Source organism: Manihot esculenta, chromosome 16 (assembly GCF_001659605.2).
Source record: "Manihot esculenta cultivar AM560-2 chromosome 16, M.esculenta_v8, whole genome shotgun sequence".
In the NCBI taxonomy this organism is placed as follows: Eukaryota; Viridiplantae; Streptophyta; class Magnoliopsida; order Malpighiales; family Euphorbiaceae; genus Manihot; species Manihot esculenta.
Genome location: NC_035176.2, coordinates 9,021,425 through 9,041,691, shown reverse-complemented (window position 1 = coordinate 9,041,691; position 20,267 = coordinate 9,021,425). Strand labels below are relative to the sequence as shown.

Below are 20,267 nucleotides of genomic sequence, written 5' to 3'. Positions count from 1 at the left end.
TCTAAATGACTGTGATAGACGCCAACTATTTCATATTCTTTTTTTTTATAAAATGATTGATTGCAATACAGTTTCATTTCAGTAATATTAATATTATAATATAAATACTTAATTCTATATAAATATATAATCCATTGATTAAGGCATGAACCATTTTATAATTTAGACATGCGAATGTCTTAGTTTTAATATGTTCGGAGTTTAGCCGTCAATAAATACACTAACTGAATCATAATTTTCTAATTTAAATGCTAAAGGATAATACACAATTACATAATAAAATAATTAAAATAGCGATAATAAATTATTATTTTAAATATTTATATATTATAAATAAAAATAATAATTTAAAATTATTAAATTTATTTCTTCTCTAATAGGTTAATTGAATGGAATTCATAATTTAAAAGTTTTAAATTCTTTATACATAAAATTTTTTTAAAATAACTTTTTACCATTACACTCCTAATATTAAATAAAATTATATCTTAATATTTATATAATATTTTCAATATGTTATTTGTTGTAATTAATTGATATTTTATTTATTTATTTATTCCTACTAAGTGATCATGTGCTCTCTTTTTTTCCAACATAACAATTAACTACCCTTTGGCCTAATTATCTGTGATCCATTAAGCCTACAGCTTATGATGGTTATAATTACCAACATTCAAACACATTGTTTAATTTGCATCACTTCGTTAGAATCACAGTTTACTTAACGAGGTTATTCATTAGTATATTTTGTGAGTCTACTCATAAATTTAAAAATAAATCGGATTTATGAATCTTAATAAGTCGAACACTTGGCTCATTTCATAAATTAAGTTCAAGTTTGTCTCGTTTCTAAACGAGTCGAGATTGATCGAGTTTTTATCGAATTGAACTGCAAATCATTGACGAATCATTTAATTCATTTACTCTCTAATTTTACTCTTGCGTTTTATTTTTTTTTTACTATTATTGAATTTTTGCTATTATTTTTTTTAAATTCTATTTTATTATTTAAAATTTAAATTTAATACTATTCTAAATACGTATTCAAATTTGAGTTGAAGTGAGAATCCATCATAAAAGAAAAAGAAAAAGGAAATTATAACAATGAGAAATGAAACATGAAAGAAATATCTTCTCTCTTCTTGTTGTTTGTAAAGCTTGTTGGGGCTCAAAACCTCTTATCCTTTTGTGGAATTGAAGATTGTCCTTTGCAAGAATTTCTCTATCCCCTCCAAAACCATTTGGAATTGGGTCCCACTTGTAGTGAAACACACTCTCTCTTGGATAATATAAAGCCCATATTAAGAATGCATGTCAAATCTTGTGATTTATGATTGATCATATAAATAAAAATATATTTTTATAAAAAAAATTATAAAAAAAATAAAAAAATAGAGTATGTTTACCCAACTCCTTAGGGAATAAATGCTTTCTTCTTTGACAAATAAAGGAAGATTCCTCTCCCAGAAATCTAAAATTCCATCTATTCCAATTTTACATCCTTTCGAACTGTAGTCTTTTTTTATATATATTAAAAAAATATATTTTTTTAATTTTTAAATATTTTAAGAGATTTTTTGAAAATAAAATAAAATTAAAGAGTTATTATAGTTAATTTATATATTATTATAGATTAAAAATTAAAAGTGAATAATAATTTTAGAAAAAATAATTTTTTTTGGTTAAAATTTCATAAGACAACTTAATTTTGAGTTATTTTTTTTAATTAATTAAAATACCACCGTATTGGTGGATGAGAAAAATTGCAGGTAAATTTTCAATTATAAAACTTTTAAAAATATGAAAAAAAATTTTTAACTAATCAATTTTTTTTTAAAATCAAGTTTTAAAGGCAATTTGCGAAAAATAGAATCCAACTCGATTTTTCAAGATCTATTTATATACCTTATGATCGCACTAACTAAAATTTAGTGAGTAATCAAATTTATTTGTAAAGAGATAATATATAGGTTTGATTAGGCATGATTTAACGATGTAAATTAGATGTAAATATTTGATCGATTCGATTTAAAATTAAACTGAATAAATTAAAAATTAAAATTTTAGTATTTGTAAAAATCAAATCGAATTGATTTTAAATAGAAATCGAATCGAATTAAATCGGTCTGATTTAATTGATTGATTTTTTAATAATTTTTTTAATTTTTATACCTTATTTTTAATATTTTAAAATTTAATTAAAATATTTTAATATTAATTATAGTCTAAGCTCATTATATTATTAAAAATAGTATATTATTATCATTAATCAGTTCGTTTTAATTTTTTTAATTTTTTCTGATAAAAATCAAATCAAATTAAAATAACTGAAAATTTTAAAATTAAAAATTAAATCGAATCGAATTAAAATAATATAAATCAAACTAAAATTTTAATTAATTGAATTGAATCCAACCGAATACGAGTGTAAATTAAATGGAAAAAATTTGCTTTAATATAAAATAATAAACTTACTTTTTTTATTTTGGCATTTGTGTATGTAGAAGAGAGAGAGAGTGAGAAAAAGATAACATTTCATATAGATTTGGAGATTCCTATTGGGAGTATGAGAATGGCTACAATGCAAACTTTTTATAATAGAAATTTAGAATTATAATAATGAAGCAAAGGTATGGTTTAACTTTTAGTTGAGAGGATCATAACCTCTCTCGCTCTCTCTAAAAGTGGGGTGGCTTAGTTTTTAAGAGCATGTTAGTGTTAGCTTCATTTTTAAGCATCTTTTACAATGAATATATTCTCCAAAAATGAATATATTCCTTTCATGCTAAATTTGAGGGCCCCATTTTTCATATACATTTATAATACTTTACAACTCTCTATTGGGACTGCATTTTCTTTTTCCTAATAATTAAATCCTTTTATTTTCATATTTCTAAAACATTGAAATTATTTTTTCAATTTTACCTTAAAAAATCAAATATATAAAATGTAAAATACGTGGGTTTATAATTTTATTAAGTGTTTGATGAGTAGAAGAATACAAGTACAGATATTTTAAAAAAAAAAAAATCATAAATAAAAGTTTTATAGTTTCTGAAAAACGCAATTGTCATTCTAGTGAAAGCTGTTTAGAGTGTTAATGCGAAAGTGCACGTTTATAAGATTCTAATATTGTTTTTCGCAGGCTTTATGTTTGTCTACTTGGCAAACGATATGTACTCAACTTTCATTAGTTCCTTAAAGATTGAGACTCCAGGTCTGCACCGCTATTCCTTAACATTGTATCTCGCCACAAGTCGCATGTAATTTGTTGGCATTAACATCTTCATTGTAATCCCTAATTATGGATAACCCTTCCCTTTTCAATTAATTAATTAGCCTCCATTTATTTACATTTGTATTTAAAAAATATTTTTTATAAAAAATATTTTTTAATAAAATAATTTATTTTTTATTTTTTAATTTTAATTTAAAAAATAAAATTTATTAATAAATTTATATATAAATATCTTAATAAAAATTTTAAAACATGGAAAATAAAGAGAGTTTTTTTTTTAAATAATTTATTTTTTTATTAATAAAATATTTTTATTAATTAAATTTTTTAAATATTTTAAACGCTAAAAAATATAAAAAATATTTAACTTAAATAAAATGTAACCTTAATTCCAAATAATTTTCTGATTCATAATAACCCTTAACACCGAGTTCTCGTTCTGATACTAATTGAATGCGCAAATTCAATTGGGTCAATGTGAAAACCAGGGATTTGGACCCAGTATCATGAAATCTTGATATCCCAACAACGCAGGGATGTCAACTAATTTAATTACATTTTTATCATAATTTACAAATCGTTTTAGAAAAGTGAAAGTCCAATCAAATAGAACCACTGCTCAATTGTCTGCCCACACAAATACTCACACCACAACTGGGCTCACTCAGCACCTCTCCCCTCCCAATTGACGGAAAGGGGAAAAAAAGCAGGCTAAGCAGCAACAGCCTATACGAAAAATAAATAAATAAGAAACAAATTTTTAAAAAAGGTTGCCCAAAACGTAATGTAGTTTACAACTAACAAATGCTTAAATGGCAAAAATGGAATAGAAATGGTCGAAATAAATAATCGTATTTTCAACTCTTATTAAATTTATGGAAAACTTGCTATAATCAGTTCTCCTTTGATCATCTATATTCCCAACTACACTGCCACAACGGTACCGCCAGTGCCAGTGCCGGTGCCACTGCCACAGTCGCAGTGGGCTTGGCCGTTCCTCAGTTTCAGTTATTGCTCATCAACAGTATCACCAGTCAATTTCATATTCCAAAATTCATCAAATTAATCATCCAAAGACGATGACTATCAATGATATTTTTATTAGGGATAAGATAAAAAAGTGATCCTGAGCAACACACCTTAAAAAGTCAAGTACACAGCTTAAATTACCCATTTCCACTTGAAAATGAAAGACAGCTAACGATAAGCATTCGGCTGAATAAGCAGGAAGGACTGAAACAAAGCATCATATAAAACAGAAGTAGCACGAAACATTTGTCCTTCAAATATGCTTTGCACTTATTTATGTACACAACACAAGCTACAAAGATCTGCAGCTCATCTTCTATGCCTCGGAAAGTGACTCTCCTGCCAAAACTTCACGCCGGAAACTCCCTACACGTACCCAACACACATCTTACAAACGCTCGACCTTATAAAAGAGACTACAGGTTCTGACCAGTGCCATAAGCTTGGACAGCTGGAAAACCAACCTTGCATCTCACTTTCTGTTCATATCTCCCAAGCATACGTATTTGAGCTGCATAGTTTGAAAAGCATCAGAGATCAAAGAGAGGAAAGAGGATTATTTTTATCCTTTTCTTTCCTTAAAAAAAATGTTCCACAAAAAAGGGAATTTAACAGATGTTTTGGATAATGCTTACCTCTAGAAAGTCATCCATCCCATACTTGGAGCCTTCCCGTCCTAGACCAGACTGTTTTACTCCTCCAAATGGAGCCACCTACATCATAATGGAGCATTTTAACTGGCCAATCTTGTATTACTATGCTGAGCTAAAGAAGAATGCAGGATATATCCCACCTCTGTTGAAATAAGTCCTTCATTGACACCAACAAGTCCATACTCAAGTGCTTCAGTGACACGCCATGAACGTTGAATATTGTTGGTGAAAATATATGCTGCTAATCCTGCATCATTAACAATATAATACAGTATTTAAAATATCATGACAACAGAATACAGAGGAGAATATAACCATGAAAAAGCACCAAGGAGGACGTCATAAATTTTAATCAGCAATATAACTATAATTAACTGAGTAGCTAGCATAGATAGAATAAAGGCAGTGAAAGAGTATTTCACACTAGAAAAGAAAACAAGATACATATGCATGTTTTAAGAGTGGAAACTTTATTATGTATGCAAAATAGAAATACACACAAGCACATATATAAGGCTTATGGAAAAAAACCTGCATTAGTGTCATTAGCAATGCGGATAGCATCCTCCTCTGTTTTGAACCGCAAAAGTGGAGCCACAGGTCCAAATATTTCCTCTCTGAGGCAAGAAAAGAAAAATGCATGTCAATTAACTGATAGCATTCTTGCTTGAGAAGAGTGCAAGAACATCTAGATACATTTTATACACTATGAATGGACAGAAGCTTTACAGATCCAACCAGAACATATCAACAAATGACATTGAAGAGATGACTCGGCTGAAAAAGCTTTAGCTCAAGAGTTCAGAACTAAAAATCTAAGAAAACTGCAATATTTCCTGGGAATCGACATTATAAGGTCAAAGAAGGGAATCTTTATTTTTCAGAGAAAATACATTATGGATCTTGTAGAAGAAATTGGTATGTTAGATTGCAAACCAGCAGAAGCTCCCATTGAGAGCAATCACAAGCTATAAGCAGAGATTGATGGAGAGGTGGAGAGGGAGGAGAAAACACAACCTCATAAGAGGTTGCTGGAGATGGATGGAGTCACCAAATGGAAAAGCAATAGACATCATTCGAAGTGTTGCAATTAGAGGAAGTTCATAGCGTTGGTCACCTGTACCAACTCACTGGCATATGGCCAGATTGACCCTTTGAAGCTGCTGCACCTCTCTCCTTGTCATTGCCAAAAAACTCAACCAAACTTACTGCCACTGGTCACAAACGAAAGCTAAGGTCGGTAACCTTGCACATTAGTGGCTAGCTAAACCATTGCTTGAGATGATTGAAAAAGAAGGGGAAAAGGGACATTATCTCGAGTTCTCACTCGGGTTCTCACGGAAGCACCTTCTAAAGGTCGTCATCATTAGAGAAGGAAACAATCAGAACCAAAGGGATTACTAGAGCATTCCTTATATTCAATTAGAAGTGGGTTAGATGGCAAGAGGGAGGAAGAAGCATAGGTGACCGGAAGGAGAGGGAGAGAGGGAGAGAGAGAGAGAGAGATGTATAGAAACTAGAAGTCATTATAAAATATGTTGATGTGAACTGATTGTTATCAAAATTTGCCAAAGACATAATTGGATTTTAGTGAGAAGGAAATTATTAATAATCCAAAATTGATGTTTAGGGATAATATTGCTACAAACACCATGAGTTAAGAGACAGTAGGTAAATTTTACCTTATACCCAAAAGAGCACTTTTAATTCTTTATCAAACATTTTGGTTAGTGAGTTTTATGAAAATCAAACACTTTGGCCTTAATGGATAAATATGTCTACCACATACATGAGAAGAGACTGAGGCAAAAGCAAGTAGTTGAGTATGATGAGAAACAAGGTTCTTAGGAAAAGGTAACTGTTGGGGGAAACTAGAGAGTCGATTAGGAGATTAGTTGTATGTCATAGAGGAAGACTAGGCAGTTAATTGGTTAGTCAAAGATGGTTATTGTATCTGAAGTAGAATAAAAGCGATGGTTATTGTATCTGATTCTGAAGTAGTATAAAAGCATAGCATACCTATAACAAATAATTATCTCTCCAAGATTCTTTTCTCTTCTTCTATATTTTTTACTCTTTTCCTCGGTAGAAACACTAATTTCAGGGTTGCTACTTACAATGTCCCACACAGATTCAAATTACAGTAGTTTTAATGTTTAATCTAAAACAAATTACTTTTGAGTTGTAATATTACCAAAGTGTAGAAAAATGAAGGCTCAATCAGTGTAATTGGAAGAAATCCAGGTGCAAAGGGGATGTTGGCAGTTTCCCCTTTACAGGTGAAAAGGAAACAACTTTTAGCACTACAATTCAACCAACACAATATTTTTCTTTCTCACATTTACCTGGATAAAATCATCTCATTGTTGACATCACTGATAACTGTAGGCTCATAAAAAGTCATTCCAAGGCTATGTCTTTTGCCCCCGAGAAGAACTTTTGCTCCCTTCAAGCATAATTATGTTAATTGCAGAAATATCATATGAAGTATCAATATAGAAATATTTCCATTCCACTTGATGGAAGTTACTAAGTTACATTAGTGAAAAAACAAGAATTGAAAGCATAACTTAGCACAATGCCCAGGGAGAGGGATGGAGAAGTGAATGCAAGTACATTTGTTCTGAAAAATGCTAGTTACAAAAAAAATGCAATTAAATTTATTTTTTGTGTTCATTTTTATGCAGATAGAAGTGAGATAACAAAGAAAAACGTGAATGATCAAATATACTTTTTAACCAATTAACTGTAGTGCATTGTATTACAGTTTTAGCTGTCAAAAGATTTGGGTATTGGGTAGTCACAAAAAGCTAGTCCTTCAATCATACAAGCACAAATTTTATTGATTCTGATGACAAAATTGGATGATGTAACTGGAAATGCAAATGAACTAAACTATTTATAAGTTGTTTGAAGCTTGGTCCAATAAAAGCTTGACTTGGTTTGGCTCAGATCATTTCCAAAGAAGTCAAGCTTTAGGATCATTTATTAAATTAGCCAGAGATAAGCTCAAGAATATTCAGATTTTAAGACTCGCGAGCTCAAGTCCTTTATAGACTCATCATCTAGCTTGTTGAGTAGGCTCGTAAGCTACCTCATTTAATAGGATCGCAAGCCGGTTCATTAATCAGGCTTAATAATAAGCTTGTTTATAAGCTCATTAGACAAGCTTGTAAACTAGCTGTTTCTTTTTTAAAAAAAAAACATTTATATTAGGTATTGCATTTCATAAAATTGTAAATATTTGGTTATGGTTGTTCCAGAAATAATATACTATTTACAATTATGATCTAATCAATATCTAAATATAATTAGAAAATTTAGTTATTTGTAATATAATTTAATTTTTTAATAAAAATAAGTTAATTTTATATGAGAAATAAATATGGAATATTACATAATAAATATTCTCTTAGATAAAATAACATAATGTTATGTTGTTTAAAATCATAATATAATCTCAATAAAAATTATATTTATAAAAGATTTTTTTTGTAATTTAAATTAATTTTGCTTTTTAAAAAACAATTGAAGTTAACTTCCATTATTTTTGTTAAATTTCAAGAATTAAATTAGCTGAGAAGGGGCGAGGAAACAAAGTGAGGGGAATAGCCAAAAGGTCTACAGTTTCATTCACTTCTAATTCTTTTGTGTGATAAATAATGCATATTTATAATGAAAAGCTATACTGAAAAGCCATAGTTGAAACACTTAACCCTAGAAATTTCCAACAAAACAGGAAAAGAGGGAAAGTGAGCTGGAACTTCAAACCCAACCCTGAAATTGTGAAGAAGAGCAAAACTTTTAAGTGGGAAAAAGGAAAAGGAGGCCCCAGGTTTTTAAAGCTTTGCTACAAATTTAAATTGCAAGAATTAAATAGGATAAGGAGGAGGATGAAACAAAGTGAATGGGAATAACCCAAAGGACTACATTTCCATTCACTTTTAATTTTTTACATGATAAATAATGCATATTTATAATGTAAAAATGACAAGACAACACACATTTAGCATCTTATAGAATTGAGCTCATATCGAGTATATAATATATTAAGATATATCTACTGTAGATTAATATTCTTTAGATGAACCAAGCTCGAGTTTAATATACTTTAGATGAGCCAAGCTTGAGCCTAGATATTAAAGCTCGAATCAAGCTCAAGCCTTGGGAAAAAAAATATAATGAAGCAAGCTTGAGCTATTCAAAGTTCAGTTCAGCTTGGCTTGTTTACACCTATAGATGTAACAAAATGCAAATCAAAGTGTTTTTGACCCAGCATTTACTCGTTAAGTTCCACATAAGCACTTCTAGCTTTGTAATAAGTAACGAATATGTAGGCCAGCAATGATGAAGATTTGAGAGAATCCAGGGAGAGTATGACTTCAAGAGTTGGAATGAAAAATTTTTAATTTTGCCTTTGGTTATCACCAAGTTATTTAAGAGCATCGGAAGCAAAAAAACATAGCAAAATTAACCAACACAAGGACGAAAAGACAAACCTTTGAGATAGCATCTTGAACAAATTTTTCAACCTGTAACTCAAAATCATGGAGAGATTAAATGGTACACATTCATTTCAAAATTGGATGATCACACACAAGTTGACAAAAGCAAAACTAACCTTTTGCACTGCAGCTTCATTAATTAGTGGACCCTGCGATGAACATAACCATTCAAACTACAGGCCTTAAGCTCAAATTTTTCAAAAAGGGGAAAAAGAATACTTATCCCAAGAATAGGTATAAAAAAATGTTATAATGGCAGAATTCTCTTCATGAAATGCTTGGACAAACTATCTTTGCAAAGCCATATCAAATCATAAGGATGTAGCAGTTTAAAAACTGCATCAATGAAAATTGTGATAACATAAACCCCTAAAATCTGGTGTCTCTAGAGAACATATATTGTATGATGAGCTTCACACTAATGAAGAAACCATCAAGGAACTAAAGTAGATTAGTAGAATAATTCACAAATGTATATATACTTAATGTTAAAGCTGCGTACCTGTACCACCCCTTCACTAAATCCATTCCCCACTTGCAAATTTTGAACAGCTTTTGAAAAAGCCTCAGCAAATTTGTCATAGATACCTGCAGAATAAATGTTTTATCACAAAAGATGAGCAGTGGCATTTCTAAATGCCAATAGGAACTACTAGTTAACTACTAAAGGACGGGAAAATAGAGGAAAGTGATATCAAAATAGAACTTGGTGATCTAAAAAGAATTGACTTTTCTTGGGAAGTTTAGAATCATTTAACAGCTCTGGAAAGAAAGAACAAGCAAGGGTTGTTAAATATACTTCTTCACTAATTTCGCAAAAGTAACTGCACATGTTTTGGTGGTAATGCTTAACTGCCTTAATGCACTGACTGTTCCCAATGCATGAAGGCTAATAAACATTCTTCTCTTTCTATAACCTATTATTTAATGGAGGTAAAGATAAGACCATTATGTTACATATATACTTTAAAACATAACAAATGCACGCCAAAAGATGGCTACTTATACTGCAACTACCAAAATTTTTTCCAAAAGAATTCAGGAAAATTAAAAGCAGGAGTATAATTCTGTTTCTACCTTCTTGTACAATTATTCGATTAGCACAGACACACGTTTGTCCACTATTACGGAACTTCGCTCCAAGCTGCAACAATTTGCATAGTATAGTTAATAGATTACAGTGGAAAAACAATAATCATAAAAGAAAACTTTTGAATAACTGAACTAAATCCTCTGCCATTGCAAGTATATTTAATTCCCACAAGTTAAATAGTCTTCCAATGCAACCCACTAAATGGTCTATAACTATTGGATGAACTATTCCTTCTTAAATATCCAAAGTAGCACGTGTGCCAGCCACAGAATCCGTGTATCTATACAAGGCCCTCTTCTGTTGCCAGTAAACAATGCTACAAGCAAGGAGAATAACAAGTCTCCCTGTCCTTCAAACAAAAGAACAGGACAAATCACCTTCCTTGATAATGACATCAAGCAAGTCTCTATTCCTACCTAAGCTGAAAGCAAGCATCAGAAAACAATAGCGCTTTGTAATAGCATTCCGAAGTGCATCAAGAATCTCATGTGCCATGTGCAATTGGCTGCTATATACAAATCGCCCTGACCAATGAATAACCTAACAGAATATGAAAACAAAGAACTTTCATAAAATAGCAACACCAGTTGCTCTGAGCAACTGATTGAATTGAAGCCCATAATTATAAACCAAAAATAATATATGATAAAAGATCAACAAGATATGACACAAGCTCAGACCTCAGAATGTAGAATAATTTAACCCAAAAATGCCTGGAATGATACTACACTTTCAATACACATAGAGAAACTCTCAAACACTTTAACTTACTGATCCTTTCACTGCCACATCCAGGTCTGCGTCATCAAAAATTATGCAGGGTGCATTGCCCCCAAGTTCCAAAGACACCTAGAGGATCAAGCATGAAGGATATCAGCCATAAGACATTTCTTTTTCAGAAGCCTAATTTTGTAGATATACATTCATTTCATATCCAATGCATACCCTTTTAACAGTTCCAGCAGAACCTGCCATCAACTTCTTTCCCACAGCCGTAGAGCCCGTGAATGTTATCTTTCTTACCTGAACCAGACATAAAAAGCAAGAGCACTTAAGCATTTCATATTTCTTTCTGTACATGATCGCATTAGGAGACCATGTCATGATATCAAATGACAAATGAGGATAACAAACATAGTCAGAGGTAGAAACCTGTGAACTTCCAAGTAAAGCATCTCCAATATCGGGAGCATTTCCCATAACCACATTCAGAACACCCTAAATATCAAAGACTAAAACCATTAGAAAAAGGAAAAAAAAATCTGAATGTTTCAAACTCATGTTACAGTTGTATCATGCATCAGTTCACGTCTCAACTCTCAAATGCATTTAATTATACAAATCTTAAAAGGCATAGAATTGGATCCCTCTTTCATCATGATGCCAAAAGTATATGCAAGAGCCTACTGTCATGTCACATAAGAAAATGCCAAGCAGCAGCTGTGCAGCACAAAAAAGTAAATTCAACTATACTCAATTTGCCAAAAGAAATTGTTTAAAATTTGACAATATCTATAGTGCACCTGAGTACAGAAAAATATAAGCACTTCACAATTTCATTTTTGAATTTTGGATAGACCTAGAACATAGAGCTTATAAGTAATTAACCATGAAAAAACATGCTGCTCATAACTTCCACATGGGAATAGTGAAGATCATAGAGTTCAGTTAGGACTTAGATGTTATGAAACTAATGAAGAATACATCATATAGAGCAATTAGGACTTATTTGCAGAACTCGTGTCTTGATTGTTTGATTTTATATTAATTGGAAACCTATTCTAAATTCTTGCACCGATTTTGCCAATCATCAACTTCTAGCATCACTGCTGGTCATTCACCATGTTTATGATTGTTGCACCACCATCTCTCCTCACCTTATTTGACTTTGCATCACCAACTCGTGACTCACCACCATTGACGTTCTCATATGCCATCTCCAATTCTCCATACTAAAGAAGAATTTCATATAGGCTTTGATACCCCGACTCTTCATTTTGCCATGCCATAACCATGTTGACATGAAACGACGCAACACGACATTGGACATGTCATGGAAGTGTCTAACAAGTATTCATGCAGTCAGGCAGTCAAGCGAATTTTTACAAATTGATGTTGGTGAGGAAAAATATTTATCAAAGGGTGCTGAGTGAGAAGTTGATTACCAAAAGGTGTTTTTTTTAATCAAAACGCTACTATATTTCACATTTGGGTTTCTTTTGGTAAAAAAAAAAATACCAGTCACATCTAGCAATCTAGCACTAGACGGCAGCCAACACTGGACATGGACATGGTTTTTTTTATTGAGATATTTAAAAATTAAAAATTAGTAATTAATATATTGTGTACAAATTAAGCTAGTAGCATTGTAGGGATGAGCAAATAAAAATGGTGAATTGGGAACAATGCTAGAAGAGGTAAGTTTCAGCCATTATGATACGTTATGATCATAGATGTTGATCTATTATAACAACTGGTCACAGTAAAAAATCTCCATGAGCATGAAATATAGTTAAAAAGAAACTAATACAGATAGTAGACCATGACAATGGAAAGTGCATATGATTTTTTTTTTTTTACCAAATCCACACAATGAACTCCAGTTTTTATGCCGTTATATTAACTATTTGTTGGAAAGGCCTAAATAAAAATTGTAATTTCCACTGTACTGTATAATAAGAATTACCGGTGGTATTCCAGCTTGACGGGCAAGCTCTACTGCTGCTAAGGCTGTCAGCGGAGTCATTTCAGAGGGCTTTATAACCACTGTACAACCAGAAGCAAGGGCAGGACCAACCTGCATGTGCAAGGAACAAAATCATTGCATCTTAAACCAGAAAGTCATCCAAGACCTCCAAAGAATGGGCTCATAATCCTCCAAAGTTGAACAAACCTTACGAGTGATCATAGCCAAGGGAAAGTTCCACGGTGTAATTGCTCCAACAACCCCAACAGGCTAGAGGAGGCAAAAACAGTGAGACCATTAATATGATGAAAAAAAACTGATTGTCTAGCAACAACTGGCATTCAGAAATTAATAAAGCCAAACAAACAACTTCCACTGAGTAAAGCCAGCATTATGAGTATGTCATATTCCCCGAATCAGCTTAATAGACGACTAATAGGATAAGATGGTTATCAAACTTAATTCAAAAAATGTCTTCTAAAACTTCAAGGTTCAATTCTCTTCATGCAATCAAGACCATTGACAATAAATTCATGAAAATTCATTGAATCCCCAGTATCAGACTGTTACTTCAGTCACATTGTATCAAACATATAATTCTCACAGAATTCATAATCTTATAGAAAACCATAAGTCCTAGCTTACAGCAATAGCATACAAATCCTAGGTGTAATGCCCCTATTATCACCACCTTGATTAACTAACAAGGGCAGAGCTAGGTAAATTTCAGGGAAAAAGAACTAAATTACAAGCATCACATGAAACTCTACTGATTTTTCTAAATTGACAGTACTTTAAAAAAATAAATAAATAGAAATTAGGGTTGATTTTCGTACTTTGACTTGAAATACTTGAGAAAAAGAAATTTGGATACTTTATAGTATTTGTATAGTAATTAGTAAATTTAAACTAATCTGTAAAATCATTTAATTTCATGATTCATGAATAATATGTAAGGTTATTGTTAAATTTGGGACAGACCTATCTCACCCCAAAAGCTAGCTCAAGGGGGAGCAATGTCTATGGCTCATATAAGGGGCACATTACTTCTTTCCACAATCGATGTGAGATTCAACACACCCCTTACGCTCAAAATTTTACTGGTGCGTAACATATTTATGGGAGGCAGGCCCAACATCGAATGGGAGGCTCTGATACCATGTTAAATTTGAGTCAGGCCTAACTCACCCAAAAGCTAGTTTAGCCAAAAGCTAGCTCAAGGGAGAGGAGTGTCTATGGCTCATATAAGGGGCACATTACTTCTATCCAACCCGTATGGGATTCAACAGTCATATACCTATGTAAGAATTAAGGAAGTAAAGAAAGGTTAAAAAAAAAAAAAATTAAGGAGTAAAAATTAAGTGACTTTTGTATACTATTAAAGAAATAAGAGAAATGCTAGAATAATTTATCTATTTAGTCTTAACATTATATTATTAATTTTAACTATGCTAATAATAATTTTTTTGTCTCTCCACTCTTTCCCTCCCTCTAGTCTAGGGCAGGAGGTTAACCAAAATACATAATGCAGGAGTGACTATTGACCTCCTCAATGCCAATCCCCTTTTTCCCAAAAAAAAAAATACACTTTATTGTTAAACCTCCCCCCCCCCCCAACTTCCCCCCTTTTTTATTCTCAAAAAACAATCAAAAACACCCTATGCATTTGTTTAGTCGGCAAGGCTTGCTCTTCACCACTTTTTTTTTTTTGGAGCAAATATAAAACTTTTAGTTAGTGTAAAGATTTAAACCTTTGACCTTTACAGTACAGGGTAAGCATTGACCAACTAAACTATTAATTCAACTATCCCTTCCTCCTAATTGATTGCTGTTCTTATTTCTCAATCAAAGGGCCAAAGTCCAAGTTATTTTCTGGACTTGTTGATGCCGCAGAAGAGTTTAAGAAAATTAGATCTTAACAATTAGGGCCAAAATAGGATTAACTGTGGTTGAAAATAAAGGAACAATAAATAGAGTTTACAGATAACCTCTTGATAAAATTCTCAATAAAAAATATAAACATTGCTGATATGTCTATAGCAACCTTATTATCCCATTCAAATTGATATACTGGAAAGTGGAAACTAATACTGATTGATAAAGATTATGGACAAGAATCCTAAATAAAGAAGGCAAACAGAAGTAAATAAAATCCAGAAGCAAATCCAGAAAACTACATAAAATATAGAACTAAATAATTCAGATACTCTTGCATCACTTGCAAATCTTAAGTCTTAATGTGGATGGGTGGACTTTAATTGAACAAAAAGTTGGATTTAATACAGTGTGCTAAAGCTTGCCCAGTAACATATGAAGATAAAAGGAATTTAAAAACCAAATGGAATGCTTATTACACCTGCTTTAGAACCAACAACCGACGATCACCAAGAGTTGCTGGGATTATGTCACCATATATTCGTCTTGCCTCCTCCGCAAAGAACTCAATAAAACTAGCTCCATAGGTGACCTATTATTTAATTTATTGGATCACATGTTTAAATTATTCAACCATAAAAAATTGTAGTAAAAAACATTATTGATAATAATAGAGACGAATCAAGATGAAGAGAAAATCTATCTCCTATAATTCTCAAGTATAAGTTTGAGCCCTATACCTCACCAATGGCTTCTTTTAGGGGTTTTCCTTGCTCTAAGGTTATTAGTTGTCCAAGTTCTTCTTTGTGTGAAATTAACAAGTCATACCTTGAAACAGATGCAAGGAAATCTATAAGAACATCAATAAACCATAATAGTGTTTGCAAGTTTTAATACAAACCATAGAATTATGAGTATTTTCTATTTTTTTCCTGATATATGACAAAAAAACTCAATTTAGACCCTTTATTTTTAATAAGAACGAAGTTAGCCCCGAAAGACCATTAGTCAACCATAAATCAAACTAGTCAACCCAAATCTAGGAGACTAAATTGTCACAAATATTAAAAAACACAAGATCTAAATTGTTATAATAAGTGAAATATCATAGACTAAATATTACAATTTTCAACCACTAATGTTGAATTTTAACATAATGCATTTTGTTAACAAAAATTGTACTTTGGGCACTCACTTGTTATCATTAAAAAATAGAGGAATTAAATTATATATTACAATTGTACTATCTAGAATATAAAAATATATATAAACTTAAAAAATATATATATAAAAAAATAGCAGTCTTAATACAGCAAAGTTCTCAAACATTTCATCATTTGACCGTCTTCACAAAACAAATTGTTTAATGAAAACATAGAGTTAAAAATATACCATGTCCTTAAGCATTTGCTCCTCTCAGTGGCAGTGACTTTGCTCCAAGCTACACAAATAAAATATCATCAATATATTGCATTAGCAAAATAAATTCCTCGTTTAAACCATTCAATTCTAATATCACAAACAATATGATAACTTCATGTTATGTTAAAAATTGTGGTATCTAAATTTGCAAATTACAGATAACAAATGGAGGAAACATCAACATAAACCCTGCAACTACAAAATATCAGCCATATAGAAAGGGGAAAAAATAAAGAAAAGCATGTGAATTGTAGAACTTGTCACTTTCAATTAAACGTTTATACTGAATGACTATACCATATTAAATGTCTACACTTCAAAGATAACATCAACTGGTAAGTAGGATTGTTCTGTTCCATTCTAGTGCAGTTCTAAATAACAACCAGAACCATAAACAATTTTCCAATTCTTTGATGTTTAGGAACCATAACTGGAACCAAGTTTCAATACAGTTCAGGGACGGTTCTAAGCAATTTTAGTATGGTTCTGGTTCTTTTTTAACTTTAATTTCAATTTCAAATTTAGTTCAAATCTTGATTATTACACATAAAATTATAATATTCTTACGTTTATTTTAAAATAGTAATCTTATGCTACCATAACATATAATCTAGCTATTTGTAGTTTTATTAAAATTTTAAATTATACTCCCTCCGTTCCATAATTTTTGTCTGTCTTATCTTTGCTTTTTTGGTTGTTTCAAAATTATTGTCTACTTACCTTTTTACATTGTAATAACATATAAATTGACTAGTATAACCTATTTAATTTTGTCTTTATCTTATTTCCAAAAAACCGATCAAAATACTAAAATTCAATGTCTTTAAGATAGGTATTATTGAAAAGTTAATTAAAAAAATTATCCTTCTTAATATGTGTAAAAAAAGTAAAATGGACAAAAATTATAAAACGGAAGGAGTATAAGGATTAGATATAATACTTTGATGTCTAAATATTTATTATCATAATATCATGAAGTTATATAATGATATAACTATAATTTTGTAATATTACATCTATCATAGAGGTTTTGTTATAATGTTTTAATCTTGGAAAATTTTTTACAGTTCTATATTTTGTATTATTTTTATTTACTACAATTTTATATGTGCTATTTTCTATATATATATAAATATAGGCATGTGCATTCATATATGGATATTACTAGTGTATTATAATTGGCTCCCCTAAGAAAAAATCCTGGTTCCACCCTTGATATGTTAAACTTACTATTGGACTAGAACAATTTAATCCTTCGAATTTCAATTATAGTAACAGTTTAACCCCTATAGTTTTAATATTTGGAACAATTTAGCCCCTTCAATTTATAATTGACTAATGTTAATTTAATAAAAGAACTATTTGAAAACTCTAGAACTATTTGAAAACTCTAGAACTAAATTGTTTCCTATTAAAAAGCAAGTACTAAATTGTGGGATTTGCTAAGTCTCACTATACCATAAATTATTACCCGTAATTTTATTTGAAAAAAATAAATTACTGCCTGTAAATATAAATGTCATAAATAATCCAAAAAATTACTTCTAATATTGTTATCTTTTTATTGTTGAAAATTAAATAGACATTTTAGAATCAACTTTGTAATAAAGAAGTTTCTTAACACTCTTTAATCAAGCTTATGGATTGACAGCAAAAGATAAGAATTTAATATCCACAATTCCTCTTCTAATAATACACCTAGCAACTTCAATAACCAAGATTCCTCTAGTATGTCTATCGAAATTCTAGGCACATAACATGAACCATATTGTTTGGGATTAAGGCTTAGTCGTTGTAGTGTAATATAAACCATATTCAATTCACATTACCAAGTCCAAAACACTTTGAATGTGATGTCTCCATACTCAGACGGGATAAACATCATCATTCATCAGTTTATCAAAATAGTCTAAATGCCATATATATTTGAAATAAATAAATAAAGTATAATAAGAGAATGGATCATTAAGAAGTTCATACACTGAAATGCATCATGAGCAGAAGAAATTGCATCATTTGTCTCCTTCCCACCCATGCATGGGACATCTGCTATAACTTCACCAGTTGCTGGATTGCGAACCTGTCATGAGAACCAAAATTACAAGAGGAAGGCAAATATATAAAACAACAGATAAAAGAGCATTATCATGAAATACTATTCTTCACAAGCATGCTGCAGGGAGAGGGAATATATTTTTAAATAGTTGTTGCTTCAGCTCTTCCTTTTTCCCCTTCATGAAAGACTGAATGCTTCTCTTTTTATTCTCCTTTGAGAAGTTATATTTATCCGTGGAAAAACTAAAATGAGTTACATTACAAACAGACATGAATAAGAACGTTTATGATGCGCGACAAGAGATAAGTAAAGCTCAAATTCGTTATACTTGGCGTAACAGTTAATGCAAATAGTTGTGATAATCCACGACCATAGGCATCAAAGAAAAAATATGAAGACACACCTGAATTGTCTTCCCATCATATGCATCAGTCCATTTCCCTCCAATAAGACCCTGGGTCTTTAACAGACCAGCAGTCCTTAGATGAGCAACAAGATTATCGGTCTTCATGCTTATCTGACACCCAAATCATGTACAAAGCATTGACATTATAAAAATTACATCCTGAGTAATTAATAGAAGAAAGCAATGATTAATTAATACTGCTAATGTTGCAATCACGAATTTTATAAAAGAAAAATCCCAACAATAAATAAATCAAAGCATTCAATGAAGGCACTGTCATAAAAAAGTTTATAAAAGAAAATCCCAAAAACTTAATTTCTAGACTATCAAAGCAAAAATCAGAAATAGGTCGAGATCACAGTCACTTTCTCATCCCTTGTTTCTATCAATCAACATATAAAAAAATCAAAAATCAAAATCAAAATTCAAACAAGAACAGAAATTGCAATTATGTGTATGTGCATAGAACGAGAAAGAGAAGGGAAGATGGCGATCACTCACTAATATCAAGTTTTTGTGTTTTGGCGTGTGAGAGAGCAATAGAAACTGAGTAGATATAGAGAAGGTACAGAGAAAAGTCAGATTACTTGGCGAGAGAGAAGAGGACCGGAGATGTGCATGGAAGGCAAACGTGAAGCGCAGAAGTGCTTGTTTCGACAAATGGCTGCCATGCGTGCTACTCTCTCTACCTTCATCTCTATCTGCGGATCTCAGTTTCAGTGCAGTCCAATTTGGACTTATACAAGGAAAAGCTGCTAATTTTGATGCAGTTTTGAATAGTGTTTGGATGTGCTTCTAACTGTATCCTTAATCTTGATTATAGAGCAATTTAAAAATTTACTATTTAGTACAGTAATATTCATTATTTACAGTAATATTTATTTGATTTATTAATTTTAAAAAAATATATAAAAAAAATATTTCTCTCAATTTTAATAATTAAGTATTTTATTATTAAATTCTTATAATATAAAAAAAATTATTAGTTAGTCTATCAATTTTATAAAATTATATAATAATTAATTTCATTAGAGGATTTTAAATTTTTTATAATATTTAATGATTAAAATTAACATAAAAATTAATTAATAAATTTTTTAAAATTTAAAAATATTTAAATATTAATTACAAAACTATGTGTCTTTTGATTTATCAAATGAGTGTTTGATTTAGTCGTTGAATGTTATCGGCTATATTTTGGATTAGTTTATATTTAGAGATATTTTTTACGGATCGATAGTTATTTTGACTTATTTTTTAAGAAATTATTAGTTATAATATTTTAAATTAATTTTTTATATTAA

At 30.7% G+C, this 20,267-nt stretch overlaps 1 protein-coding gene across 1 annotated transcript; it reads right to left on the bottom strand.

Annotated features, from left to right (window-relative positions):
• Positions 1-4,318: 4,318 nt before the first annotated feature.
• LOC110603632 (succinate-semialdehyde dehydrogenase, mitochondrial) lies at positions 4,319-19,689 on the bottom strand. Its single transcript, XM_021741430.2, has 21 exons — positions 19,551-19,689; positions 18,961-19,074; positions 18,482-18,581; positions 16,472-16,520; positions 15,820-15,907; positions 15,561-15,671; positions 13,412-13,474; positions 13,205-13,315; positions 11,671-11,736; positions 11,464-11,541; positions 11,290-11,367; positions 10,503-10,569; positions 9,928-10,013; positions 9,542-9,574; positions 9,420-9,452; positions 7,266-7,366; positions 5,452-5,537; positions 5,061-5,167; positions 4,903-4,980; positions 4,732-4,778; positions 4,319-4,633 (listed from the first exon to the last, which is right to left on the bottom strand). The coding sequence occupies exons 1-20, from the start codon at positions 19,656-19,658 to the stop codon at positions 4,740-4,742; spliced, it is 1,596 nt and encodes a 531-aa protein (XP_021597122.1). The 5' UTR covers positions 19,659-19,689; the 3' UTR covers positions 4,319-4,633; positions 4,732-4,739.
• Positions 19,690-20,267: the final 578 nt, after the last annotated feature.

What these genes read in the sequence shown, in the direction of transcription:
- LOC110603632 (XM_021741430.2), bottom strand. Translation starts at nt 19,658, where the DNA reads ATGAAGGTAGAGAGAGTAGCACGCATGGCAGCCATTTGTCGAAACAAG. An exon ending in CTGCTGGAACTGTTAAAAGG is followed by an intron (nt 11,368 to 11,463) that starts GTATGCATTGGA and finishes TTGATCCTCTAG; the next exon opens with GTGTCTTTGGAACTTGGGGG. An exon ending in ATGTGGCAGTGAAAGGATCA is followed by an intron (nt 10,570 to 11,289) that starts GTAAGTTAAAGT and finishes AAATTGTTGCAG; the next exon opens with CTTGGAGCGAAGTTCCGTAA.